The 14,958-nt window shown below is 35.5% G+C and overlaps 1 protein-coding gene across 1 annotated transcript in view; it reads right to left on the minus strand.

Annotated features, from left to right (window-relative positions):
- Window positions 1-14,958, minus strand: part of LOC107598392 (voltage-dependent calcium channel gamma-4 subunit-like) — a 21,773-nt gene extending 6,815 nt beyond the window's left edge. The window contains exons 1-3 of the mRNA XM_016289714.1: window positions 14,471-14,958; window positions 4,154-4,412; window positions 3,719-3,943 (exon numbers count right to left, since the gene is read on the minus strand). Of these exons, the coding sequence (XP_016145200.1) occupies window positions 3,719-3,941 (223 nt within the window). The 5' untranslated portion in view covers window positions 3,942-3,943; window positions 4,154-4,412; window positions 14,471-14,958. The remainder of the gene's footprint in view (window positions 1-3,718; window positions 3,944-4,153; window positions 4,413-14,470) is intronic.

The raw sequence follows: 14,958 nt of genomic DNA on the forward strand, positions 1-14,958 counted from the left end.
CTTTTGTATCAAAGTTTTTTCTGACCCTTTTGATCAGTTTGACCATCCTTGCTGAAAAAAAAAATTTTTTTTTTTTTTTTTTAAATATGAGTTTTAAAAATGTGGATTTTATCATGAGGATATAGGGAAAACTCGCTCTAGCAACATTCACATTGTTGCCATTCAATATAACAATTATTATTATTAAAATATTTGTATTTATTATAAATGTTTTAATTATTGTACTATTAATACAATTGTAAAAAATAATTTTACAGTAAAAGTGCAATAAAAATATTTTATGGCACACTTAATTTTTTCACATTTCAAATGTTATAGCCGCTGCACTCTTTTTTTTTCACATTTTTTTTTTTCTGGTAAAGGACAGTTGAAAAATGTTCAACCCTGAGTAAAAAATCAGCATACGTCACTTATTTTTTACATGTTAAAAAAAATTCTAAGAGTACGAGATTAAAGTCAAAATATTTTCAGAATAAAGTCGAAATATTTTCAGAATAAAGTCAAAATTTTGAGAATTAATTCATAGCATTTACGAGTTATAATTTTTTTTGAGAGTATTTTGCCTATATTGTTCATGCAAATGGCCCGGATTGGGAGCCCCGGGAGAAATTCCGGTGGCCTGGCAACTGATTTGAATATATCTGGGATTATTAGCAGAAATCATACCATGTGTCAGTCATATACTCGCAGGGACAGTAGGCCTATGCTTGCAAATAATATGTCATGTCTTCGGATGCATCCATTATTGTAGAGCACCAGCCACCCAATAATATTAATAAGCGTTGTGCTTTTGGTAATTTTAATATAAAACAAAATCTCAGCTTTCTGTCAGTTTTATAGCGAAATACAAACAATATGTCTTACAATAATGTGTTTTTCACGCTCTTTAATGTGGGGTGTCAGATCACTGTATTCGCTTCAGTTTAAGCGGCATGTCAATTAATAATCATCTTTTCATTACAATGAGACATTCTCAGGTGAGAATGTGTTGGTTTGTTTTTATATGTATTAACTCAATATTACATGTTTAAACTATGGTAACTTTTTGATGTTAAGTTAGCTAATGCCTTTGTCTTGTTTAATTGTGTTAGTTTCTCAAAATCATCTGCCGAATTCTATTGCTCTGGAGTGTTCCATAGAAACTGTGGCTAATGAGGCATCTAATTTCTATGGTCAAGACCAGCACCAAGCCACTCTTGCTGGTCTAAACTGGACTTTTCAGCAGGTATAGTGACCTTGCTTTCTTTTGTATATATATATATATATACATGAAAGCAACTCATTAGCTTTAAGAGTAGCATTAGCCTCTGCTTTTCCCAGCACCAAGCCACTCTTGCTGGTCTAAACTGGACTTTTCAGCAGGTATAGTGACCTTGCTTTCTTTTGTATATATATATATATATATACATGAAAGCAACTCATTAGCTTTAAGAGTAGCATTAGCCTCTGCTTTTGATTGCAACAGCAGCAGGGGAGCGTATATAAAGGGCAGGACGAGGCCCAGTGTGTGTGTGTGTGTGCATCGAGTTGGGGTGATGTGACAATCAGTGCACCTATCATCACACAGCCAACAGTATTTGCTGTTTGGGCCGGGTTTAGCTGTGACATTCATTATGCAGATCCAAAATGCCCGCTTTCCACTTCACCTGCTCCTAATTGTGTTTCTACTAAGCATCCATCTTGGCTCTAATCCCTGGGGAAAGTAAGGATGTCTTGACCTCTAAACTATGCCAAGAGTGCTGTAACACTACAGCGACCAAAGGGGCAAAGAAGGAAGAGAAAGCGAGGCTTTAATGAGAAGGAAACAAAGAGAGACGACTGAGAGAGAAGCCGCATCGCTGTGATGATTGAGAATCCAGGCTTATCTTTAATTGAATGCTTTGTTATCAGAGAGCTTAGCCATAAGGCTAAATTAGGAGAGCACAATGGCTGGCTGCAGGCGGAGAGGAGAGCGCATTACACAGGGATGAGTGAGAATACGAGGTGCTAGAACGGCCCCTAAGACCGCGACTGCTGTCCCTCTGTGTTGATCTCTCAATGCAATCAGCCCAGCCTTTTAATTAGGCCTTCACAGGCTTTTTGGGCTTCGCTCCTACACTCAGATCTCTTTAGCAGTAAATGGCCATATCAGGGTTCTAGATGTGTATATGTTTTATGATACTGCATGTGTTAATTATCCTTAAATACTATTTAAATAAATAATTTAACTACTTTTGAAAATGTTTCATTCTTTATACAGGCATCTTAGCCATTTTCAGAATAATTAAAATGAACTTGAATATGAAAATACATGAATGATATGCCATATGTAAAGCACTTGAGATCCTATTAATTTGATGAATAATTAAAGTAAACATAAAAAATTTTATTATTAGAATAGTTTTGCAATTGGATAGATTGTCATGCCTGTAAAATAATCTAAGGGTTTTTTATACTTTTAAAATAAGAATATACCCCTTTTAAGGGACCTCCTTCCTAAGATTTAAATGTTGAGAATAGTGTGATATTATAAAGATAACATTTTATATTGTCACTGCAGATATATATATATATATATAGGTTTATTATTATTTTTTAAAGTGGTTAACTATTTTATTCACCAAGGAGGCATTAATTTGATTAATTTAAGAACAACATTATGATAACACTGATAATTTAAAAAAATGTTTCTTGAGCACCAAATCAGCATGTTAGAATGATTTCTGAAGGATCACATGAAGACTGGATTAATGCCTGCTAAATATTCAGCTTTGCCATCACAGGAATAAATTAATATATAAAATATTTATTACAGTTAAGTTATTTTAAACTGTAATATTTTTTTTCACAATATAGCTTTTTTTATTGTATTTTTGATCAAATGAACGCAGCCTTGGTGAGTATTGAAGAGATTTATACATATATACATATACATATATAGGTGCATCTCAATAAATTAGAATGTCGTGGAAAAGTTCATTTATTTCAGTAATTCAACTCAAATTGTGAAACTCGTGTATTAAATAAATTCAATGCACACAGACTGAAGTAGTTTTAAGTCTTTGGTTCTTTTAATTGTGATGATTTTGGCTCACATTTAACAAAAACCCACCAATTCATCTCAACAAATTAGAATACTTCATAAGACCAATAAAAAATTTTTTTTTAGTGAATTGTTTGTCTTCTGGAAAGTATGTTCATTTACTGTACATGTACTCAATACTTGGTAGGGGCTCCTTTTGCTTTAATTACTGCCTCAATTCGGCGTGGCATGGAGGTGATCAGTTTGTGGCACTGCTGAGGTGGTACTACACAAAATTATTGGCAAATATGTGTTTAATTTCTTACTGTTAAAAAATAGGGCTGTCAACAGAATAAAGTAATTGATCAATCTAATCATTTCCATCATTAAAACATATTTATTCATATACATTATTATATATTCATATATGTGGGTGTGTGTCTGAATAAATAAATATGTTGTTATGATTAATGCGTTTTAAACATTTTTAATTCTACAGACTCTACGGAAATTATGAGATTAATAAATTACTATATTATGTCCCATATCCCATTTGATGTACTATTTTCTGGTCTAGTATATTTTTAGTATAAACACTCTCATCCTGGGCTGCCCTGCCCTGATGAAGGCAAATCTTAACTCTCCTTTTTTTTCTTCAAATAACTGCACATAGACGCCACCCCCACAAAGTAACCAAGAGCCAAGATAGTGGCTGACCCTCCAGACAACAGATCCTCCACAGGCCAGAGTGCGTCAAGGCCCCGGGGTCCTTCTTCTCCTTATTATGGGGATCCTCTTGTGAGTTGTTGGCGGTGCTGTTACAGATGAGTGCTCGCGAGTACAGCCAATAATCCGTGCCGATAGCCACCGTCATCAGGCCGAAGGATGCGAAAGCACCCACGATGGTGAGAAGGATCTGAATGCCCTTCTCACACACCATGCCTATGGGAGACAGTGAGAGAAGCAAAAATTAAGCAAATAAAGGGAGAGAGAGATATGTAGAAACATCACTGCCTGCCCATCTATCTTTCCTCTCATTTGTTTTATACTGATAGTATAGAGATGGAGAGACGAGAAATGCCTGACCTCCTTCCCTCTTTTACCATCAGCCTAAATATCATTTAATACTGTTACCTGATTGGACGAGCTTACCTGACGGCGAGTTTCTGTCCTTCGACTCAATTTTGAAATCTTTCTTTTCCTCGTCAGATGAGAATGTGCTGTCCCTTCAATCCGGGCAGCATCCATCGACTGTCCTCGCACACTCCTTTTCTCCTTCCTGTAGTCGTTTACTCTCCCTGTTTCTCTGCTGCTCTCACAGGTCGACCACAATGGAGAAGCTTGTGTTGATGCCTCCGTGTGTGTATAGTCTTACTTTGTGTCAGTTCTGGTCATTGCTGATAAAAAAAACCTGGAGATAGAAAAGACAAAGAGAGTGAGACTGAATTCTGCTGCAACTTCTTTGCCACAAAAAAAACTGTTTGGGGGAACTTTGGCAAGGAATGATTCTAAAGAACTTGGGGAGAGAGGAGCAAAGGCAGGTCTCCACTGTTACCATAGTAACTCTGAATTGCAAAAGCATGGCGAGATGGGAGGGGGCAGTGCTTTCATCCCTTGGGATGAGATAAGGGAATAACTGACAAACATGCAATTCAGCAACATTACATGAATTGGATCATTGCAACGAGTCTGTAGAGACTCTCTGACCAAGCAGGAGGAGAAGTGTTACCTCACAGTGCTGGATGTTTTATGTTAACCACACCTTAATGAGACGGAGACGCTCACGAACACACACACACACAGCGAAAAACCTATAAAATCAGAGGACAATCGTGCAGTACGCATAATTGAGCAAACATAATTTAGCAGACATAATGCAGGGCTGCCTTGGCTGTTAATAATTTATAATGCAATATGGCGCAGCCATCAAAATGGGTTAAACCATGTTCGCATGGTGAGCCTCTGCAGTACAGATTTGTAGCCCTCATAGAAAAATCCCTTTCGAGTAAAGCAAGGATGGAAAATCTGAGCAGTTTTCTAATGTGTCAGTGGCACATTAAAAGTGGCATAAAAAAAATGAACACAAAAACATTCTAAATGTGGCATTTTGCATGTGGCAATCTGAACGATTCTAACAAAAGACTTTATCAGTTGAAGGCTGTTAGATAAGCTGATAGACTGCAAATACAAAAATAGCACAAACAAACAAAATATGATCTGTACAAATGTTACACAATGTAAACCAATATAATACAACCAAAAACAAAAATGGCACACAGTATGAGTTTCAAGCACCTGTTAAAGAGAATTATTAGGGATAGTAATATTTGTGAAAGTACAAGTAGAAGTACAATTTAGCATATTTTTGAATACTCATACAGTATATGAATACATGAGTACTTATCACGGAAATAATATACTGAAAATATACTACTACTAATATACTATTATACTGCAGTGCAAACTGAATGTAATGTTTTCGGAAACTTAATTTCATGTAATTGCAAATAACAGAAAATGTATTAAATGCAATTTCGGTAAGATTCGGTAACTTTATTTGTGATTTCATAATTGTATTGTCTTTTATGTGTACTGCTGTATATACCAACAATGATTTATTGTAAACTAAAATATATATTTTAATGTAATTTCTATTGAAACTTGTATGTTATGTGTTTACATTTATTAAATATATTATAATAAATATTTTGTAATTACTCATATGTATTGAAAAAGCTGCAGTTTAGGTACATTTAATATATAAATATATTAACTTTACATTTATTAATGTATACCACACTGCAGTTAAAGTTATAATCAAGTACTTGTACTTTAGTAGGTTAGTCTACACATCAAAATAAGGGCACTGCTTTAAAACATGACAAATGATTATTACAACACAATGACTTAAAATGTACTTTAAAGTAAAACTTTTCTTTTGACATTATCACAAAGTGTACTAAAATGCATTAAGAAATGTCATGAGAGTATTCTCTCTTTAAGAACACTTAAGTGGCCTTTATTTTATTAATATGTTATCTGCAAGTAAATCTTTTAAATATACATTTAAGATTTGAAGTGCACTACAAATTTAATACAATAAAAGAAGCACACTTCTTTTTTCAAATAGGAAAACTTGTCTAATATCTACAATGACTTCTATGACCACAGGTAAGGGTAGAGGTATTAATCAGAAAACCATAATGACAAAATAACTTGATAAAAGCTCTCATTAAATCTCTTCTCACACAGTGAAGTAATGAAGTTTATTTTGATCAATACAAGAATCTTAGAATGAAATTGTGAAAAATGGAGACAGAGAGGCAACAGTCTGTTTCCGCACTCTCAGTCGAGTCTCAGCAGGGAATAAAGCATCATGTGACATTAACCTGTGTAAACTGGGTCCAAGACAGCTCCTGTCTCTGCCAGCAGTGCTTGTCACAAAGTCACATTCACAGATCACAAACGCCTCTTTTAATGATTAATGGTGCTTTATCACATTGCATGTATTAAGGAAGCTTTAAAACTTCAAAAATATAGGTTGCCAAGAGGCTAACTGCATTGCAGCAATATTGTATGCTACTAACTAATGTACTACTAAAGTTATACTAATACTAAAATATACTACTACTAACTAATACTAGTAACTTATAAATATTTATTTCATTAACAAAATGTTGCTTGGAGAATGCTGGGAACACTTAGAATAATATTTTATATTTTCTACATCTAGAACTGTATGCAATACAGGTGTACTATGAACTATAAATCTAATATGCACTATACATTTACTATTGCACTACAAATCTAGTATGCAATAACTAGAAACTACTACCACACAGTAAAGTACACTAAGCAGTGTGAACTACCATGTTCAATGCTCTAAAAATATTTGTTTCTCTGAATGTTGCAGCAAGTACCCTGTGCCCTGAGAAATGTGATGAATATGCAAAGCTCGAAGTTAAACTGCACTATGTATCACTGGGCCGGTACCCTTTCAAAAGGTACTAAAATGTACCACTTAGGTGCTAATATGCACACTTTAGGTAACAATATGTACCTTTAGGTACTACTAATATGCACCCTTTAGGGATAAATAAGCTACAAAGGTGTACCTTTTTTATAAAAGTACTGCCCCAATGACAGCTTTTGTATGGTATAAATACATAGAATAGTACATACTGTTTTATACATACACAGTATAGCATTATACTTCTATCTTTAGTATGTAATATGAGGTATGTGTATAGAATGTACAGTACATGTGTAGCATGCACTACTGTCTAGAACACTGCAAATGTAGTATAAAATGCTTTGTGTCAGAAAGATGTTCTGTTTTCGAAGGAAGTCTCTTGTGCTCACCAAGGCTGCATTTATTTGATAAAAATATAGTAAAACAGTAATATTGTGAAATTATTACAATTTAAAATAAATTATATTTTAATATATTGTAAAATATAATTTATGTCTGTGATGGTAAAGCTGAATTTTCAGCAGCCATTACTGCAGTACTCAGAGTCACATGATCCTTCAGAAATCATATGAATATGCTGATTTGGTGCTCAAGAAACATTTCTTATCATCAAATGTTGAAAACAGTTTTGCCACTTAAATATTTTGTAGAAAGCATGATCATTTTTTTCAGGATTCTTTGATAAATAGAAAGTTTAAAGAACAGTATTTGACCAATTTAATACATTCTTACTGAATGCAAGTATTTTTCTTTAAAAAATAAAATAAAATAAACATAGTGTGGTGCTGTGTGTTGTTTACACAGCACTGTAGACAACACTATTGCAAAAAAATTAAATGTTCCTAACAATATAGCTAATTGTGCATAGTGTAGCGAAAAAATACACACTTATCACCATGCATGCATCCAATCAATCAATCTCTACATGATTTCATATACAGTACAATGTATACTACTGTACATTACAATGTGTTTTGTGTGAATAGTTATTGGCTGCCCATAGCATGAAACCATCAAAATTCAGAAAGAAAGAAAACTACTATAATGTTTTGTTTTGGGGACATGAGAAAGGGATCCTGGAGAAAAAAAACAATTGAGAACTACTGAATTACAGCATTCACTGCTTAACAAAACATCATTACTTCTCCTCAAAAGAAGACCCAAAAACAGTGCCAAAAGTGTTACTGATTAATAATAGGCCATCATTTTTTTTCACAGTTCACATGACAGCCCACAGAAAGCCAGTGAGAACTGAACAGCCCTGAGGGGTTTAACTCCACCTCTGCAGGCCACAGAAACATTAACTGAGGCAGTATGAAATACACAGTTCTTCTATATGTCAAACTAATCAGCCTGAGAGTCGCACACAAGACAGTCGGCAGCTTTTAGTGTCGATTTCTGTGTGATGCCTCTGCTATACTTAAAACTGAAGTAGAAAATAAAAAAAAAACATCAATCCGAGAACCACACACATAACACATGATATGAAGCAGATCGACTCTGTGTTTCCACAATATGCCACGTCCATTCGTGATAAATACAAACAAACATATGGCTTGGCAGACCACAAAAATCACATATTTATTTACATCTATTTATAATCACACAGGGACAAGAAAAAACAGCAGAGATCTTGTTCTCATGAGACTTTCAGCCACAATGGTGATTCCATTCATAATTTCACAGTTATTGCTGCCACGTGAGAAGTGATTTGCAAGGCTTGTGGGGAAGGAAAAGACACAAACTAACTCATTTCCCCCAGATCATTACTTCCTCACCATACATTCGACATGTCAAGATGTGTACATTGAGTCACCAATCAAAATGACAGACAATTAATACACCATTCCGACAAATCATGTCATGACCGTGAAAGGCGATGCCGTAATTATGGGAAATACGTCCAATTATTATGACTCGTGAATCAAAATAATTAGCACATAAGTCCCTGCTGCAATCATGACAAAGAGCGTCAATTGTGACCTCTTCTGCACCGTTCAGAAGAGAGGGAGAGTGAACGTGAGACACAAGCAGATGGAGAGAGAATGGACAGAGCAGAAGCAACATAATAATGGAGAGTCCGAATGAAATCAAACAAAAGTCAGCCCACTGAAGTTGGAATACCTTTGTGAAAGAAAACACTTGAGTGATTCACTTTGAAAACTGAATAGCATTGTACATCAAATGAATGCAATGAAAGACTACCTTCACCATTCTGTTTGGATGAATTTAGCGCTGCTGCGGCATCATCGTCATGCTGAGGGTGTGAGACCGTACTGAGCTCAGAGATAACATCGCTTATGAAAGATTAGAGCATAACACCTGAGCTCTCGTTCCCACACCCTTTATAACACCTCTCACATTCCCACTGCTCTCGTTGACTCCAAAAGCAAAAAGGACACGCTATATTATTACAGACATAACTCCGAAAACAAAGCAAAATATACAGTATCGCTTGTGGATATCTTGTTAACTTCAAAACTCTCGAATATCTTTTTAAAGTTTTTGCAAATCCAGTGATTATTTCATCCTTGAAAGTAAGCATGACCTTGTTTCAAGACAGATTGGAAAAAAAAAAAACGTGTGCCCTTATTTGTTGAAGTAGCATAAAGTCAGCCAATCAGATTAGAGCTTGCCAGAATGAGGAAATGAGTATAAGTGTGCCTTTTGAGGCTGAGAGACTAAGGTTAGGTTCACACCTGTGTTCATTTTATACTACAAACAGAGACCTCTTAGAAGAGACATCAATGAAAATTAAATGCTGTTTATTGCAGATCATGTTTCCTTCTAAAAGAAGTGAATGTAATCTTGCCTATATTGTGCTTCAAGACAATGTGTTCATAACTAATTAGTCATTTAGCTGACACATTTCATAAATAACTTCTGGTATATTTTTGTTACATGGACCATCCCCTCGAGCAACCTTGGGTTAAGTGTCTTGCTCAAGTGTACAATAGTGATGGTGATAGTTCATGGATCACTCCTTGCACGATCTTTCTCTTATTAGCCAAGCTCTACACTACACCAAATTATCAGCTGGCATGACTAATATTATGAAGGAAAGAATGTGTAACTTGTGGTGAGCCAGCAGGCACTTAATTTATACTATATCAGAGGGGAGGCAGTTTGATTAAGCATACCCTTACGAAAAATACGTTTATTCAAGTGTGCTATTAGTATACTTCTTTTAAACTAAAAATAGGAAAGTATACATTTAGTCGCAAGTCTTTCAGGAAGAGGTCACCTTAAAGATTCAAATTCAACAGTCAAAAAACAGCACAAAGCACAGGATCACTTAATAACATAACATCCATTTAAGAACACCAAACAGCCAATTCATGCCTAGATCTACTGTTAATCAGGCTACAAAAAATGTTGATCCAGTAGATTCATTCTAAAATACCACCACCAATACATCTGCACCATTACTAAACTGAAACATAATTTGATCATATATACACTACAGTTCAAAAGATTTTCAAATTAATACTTTCATTCAGCGTGGATGCATGCACTCAATCAAAAGTGACAGACTTTTGATAAGACTTTCACATGGTTACAAAATATTTATATTCTGTATTTTTTTTTAAAGTTTTTAATTCATCAAAGAATTCTTTGTTTCCCCAAGGTTCCACAAAAATATTATGCAGCACAACTGTTCACCATTGATGATAATAAAAATGTTTCTTGAGCATCAAATCAGTGTTAGAATGATTTCTGAAGGATCGTGTTCAGATTGCCATCAAAGAAATAAACTACACTTTAAAATACAGAAAAATAATTATTTTCAATTGTAATCATGTTTCACACTATTACTGTTTTTACTGTATTTTTGATCAAATAAATGGAGCCTTTAAATTAAAACATAGAATGGTAGTATAACCACCACATGTGGCTTAAAGTGTATTTCACCAAAAAAAAAAAACATTTGCAATATTGAACAATTTGTTCTCATTAAACATGAGAAATCATTAACAAAACCAATTTAAGCAATTAGATTAATTTATTATATGTCTCCTCACATTCAGACAAACAAGCATGCACAGCTAGGCTTAATTTCCCCACCAAAGAATATATCACCTGCACTCACGTCATTTTGAGAGCATCTGATAAGTGTTTGAATAAAATGATACAGTAGCAGTGCATAACAGTAGGAGCATTTCTGCTCAGGGATATTCCCTTTAATACATTAATAAATCCATGGCTCTTTTATTTTTAGTAAAATTATTTTCAGATGAACTTCAGACATAAAGATAATTTGCCGTGAGGCAGTTGCTCAATGAACGATGAACAATAATATAGTTGCAGTTATGCTGCTGCATCCGTGTAGGAAGCTCGGAGGAAGAGAACAAGTGAGGATATTCATTTCATTTGCTTAACCTGGATGTCCGTGTCTCCTCCCACAAGCAATTAACAGAGTCTCTAAACAAGTGCCGTTACCTTGTTTCTAAATTCCTTTTGAGATCCAGACAAGTAATGTATGAACTGACTGAATGAATCATTTCTCTTGCTTACAGCTTGCTATAGGTTTTGTTTGATGACTACGCATGAAGGGAACAACAAATGATCACAGTCTGTCTCTTGCACTATGTCTCATCTGTATTTAAGGTAGAGGATTCTCCTTCCATGAAAGTTTCAGTCCCAGTTGGGACTGATGAAAGGGAGAGTTAATTATCACAGCTTTAAGGACAATCCAAAACCCTGTGTGTAAGTTGTTCAGTTTGATTCAACATTAATATGGAATCTAACAATTCTGATTTTTTATGTTTTTCAAAGAAGTCCCTTATGCTCGCCAAGGCTGCATTTATATGTTCAAAAATACAGTAGTATTGTGAAATTGTATTCAATTTAAAATAACTGTTTTCTATTTTAATATATTTTACATTTTAATTTATTCCTTCGATGGCAAAGCTGAATTTTCTGCAGCTGTTAGAAATCATTCTAATTTGCTAGTTTGGTGCTCAAGAAACATTTAAAGTGTATATAAATAAAAGCATTAATCATTTTAACTTTAGTGTTTATATTATATTACATTATATTATATTATTTGATCTCAGGTCACAAAATGAATTTGCTGAGCCAGATCCAACTGACTGCATGCTGATGGCAGATTTCTATACAGGACTTAAATGTAAATTACTTCAAAAATGTTGTTGTTTCTTTATTAAATATCACTATTGGTATCCACTGCTTGAAAAATACATCAGTCATCTGTGACAAAAATGGTTAAAAATTAGTACTATTGCATCACTGCACTAGGGTGAAAGTAAGCACGCTGCAAACAGATGTTGCCTGACTCATCTGATGTCACTGTCTGTTAAAAAGCCACACTAATGTAACCACGAACAGGACCTTAACCGCACTGACCATAAAACAATCTACATATCAACAATACACAAACCAACTTCTAATTATGTTTTAACGGCTAAAACATCCATCACTGATGTAGGTAGAAAAACGTATTGATCGGGAATGAGGGGTTACTTCACTCCACTTTGTTTGTCTGCTGCAGTATGACTGTTTTATTGGTCTAGTGGGAAATAACAAGTGTGCCTGGAAAAGTATCATGACTAACACAACGTCAAAACAAACTAAAACAATCCATGTCTCGATCATATTCCACTATTTATCAGTTTCAAAACCATGCAGAGGCCTCTTCTCGCTAAGATCAAATTTGTAATTTATGTCTGAAGCTTTACAGCCAAAGGACTCCTTATTTTTACAGTTTACTCCTCTAAATTATACAGAGAATAAAGGAGATAATCCCAGTCAGGGGTCCGCTCTTTAATAATTGCAAAAAAGCCATCTGCTGGGGTTTTGTTTCCTTTATTGTTGTCTGAAACGCTCTCGGTTCTTGTATAGATTGTGGGAAATGGTGTTGGGACAGCAATGCTGACACAGGACTCTACAGAGTATTACATAATTATGATCCCAGGAGATACAATCTGCTTAAACAGAATTCTCCAAACGAGAGCGATACAACCTGGGCCCTGACCAGGTGCTTGCTTTCATTAAAACAATTCTGTGTGGTCATAGGCCAAGAAAACGATGGAGGCACATCTTAGGCTTCCTGCAAGCACACAAGCATGCTGATCAAGATTTCTGTGCCAAAGCCAGACACTGCCATCACTAGCTTGCACTCTGTGATTTTTAACTGCCATCTCATTCATTCCTTTTTTTTTCTTATTGTTAAACACACACTGAATAAGACCCATATTGTTATTTGTCAAATAAGCAAGCGAAATAACAGTTCAGATAAACTATGCTTATTTTTAGTAAAAAAAACCCACTTCTGTTTTAATGCATAAATACAAAATGTAAATGTCAATTTACAGTAAAAAGAGGCAGCTGTAGTTGCCAGAATGTTGGGGCATTTTAGTGACAGTATATTTTACACTTCTGTAATTAAGTGAAGTTATGCTACTATTAGTTTAATAAAAATATAATGGTCCAATTAATTCATATGATGACAAAGTTCACAAAAATTGAAAAATACAGGAGTATTTAATAAATTGCAACATAAATCACCCTACTGTTTGTAACTGAATACTAAAATAAACTTTTTCTAAAAATGTCAACAAATATATTTACAACATTTGACAGTGAAATGATGTGTCTTAAAATTGCAAATATATTTTCTTACCAAATATAGTAAGTCATCTTACAGTTAACAGGATTTTACTGCATTTTTACACTCATTGTTTCTGCTAAAATCACACTAAAATCTTTTTTTTTTTAATAATTAGCTTGATTCTAAAACATTTTTACAGTGTAGGCCTTCATCGTCAGTGTGACCAGGTGCATCTTCTTTGAAAATTGCCTAATGCTGAAATAGAGGCCTCTTGACAGCAAAAGCTATGTTGCTAAGGTCACGTGATGTGGCTGAAAAGCATAGATCAGACATGCACGAGCAGGGCTGTGAAAAGGTCCACGCAGGTGATCAGTGAGATCAGATAAACGGTCAGGGTGAAGTGTGGGAGCTGACAGGGGGAGGCTGGGCGCTGATGCGAGCCGCAGTGCATTCATTAGAGTCCTCCACCGACACCGAAAATGGACGCCTTTCTCTGAAAAAAAAGCCCTTCATTCACGCTTCAAAAAGCTGAAGGGACAGGATGTGTCCAAAGAGCCGCAAAAGACTTGCTGTGGAAGTATATTAGCGGTGTTTGTTCCATCGAGCTCCAGATAAGGAGAGTTAATGCTGCACATGCATAATGAATGCGAAGATGCGCTTGCAGATGCACAATGAAGACGATTTCATTTATCACCCCCCCCCGTTATGTTTGCTTTAACAAACATTTGCAGAGACACAAATGCGGGCGAAGAGCTTTGAGAAAATCGACAGCTGAGCTTGCAAGCTTGCAATTTGGCATCGATTGATTCCGCTCTTTGCATTCCACATGGACACACACACACATGCAAACGGAAACATCCAAACAGCCCCCCAAAAATCGCGAGCACACACGCAGACTACACAAAAATCGGAGATTATTGCTTACCAGTTTAGTTGGTCTCGTGTTTGAAGACCGTCGCACTCCCAAAGAGGAAGACGAGGAGAGAAAATCGCATATCAAGAGAAATGGACTGTAAACGAGTTAGAAAAGAAAAGAACGGAGGGGTTTGCGCGTCTCAGAAAGCGTTTAGAAATGTCGTCAAATTATAATAATAATTAAAAAAAAACAAGTTACAAATGTGAAGATAGGCAGATAGTATGATATTCAACGCGCACACGTCCCCACGTCACTCGAGTACGGATATGTCTAGAGCGCGTGCAGCCAATGCGTCTCCCCCGCCCGCGCCGCAGCCCTCCGCTCGCTCTATCCGTCCCTCTCCTTACCCCCTGAGTGAGTGAGAGAGAATCAGTCGTAGGCAACTTGTCGCATACTAAATCCTGACAGACCAGAGGAAATTCGCGCCATTGTGTTTTTAGAAAATGAAACTTTTTCCCAGACCTCCGTCATACACAAAGACCATCTCCTGAGACACT

This window comes from Sinocyclocheilus grahami, unplaced genomic scaffold (genome assembly GCF_001515645.1).
Source record: "Sinocyclocheilus grahami isolate Dianchi unplaced genomic scaffold, SAMN03320097.WGS_v1.1 scaffold251.1, whole genome shotgun sequence".
Taxonomy (NCBI): domain Eukaryota; kingdom Metazoa; phylum Chordata; class Actinopteri; order Cypriniformes; family Cyprinidae; genus Sinocyclocheilus; species Sinocyclocheilus grahami.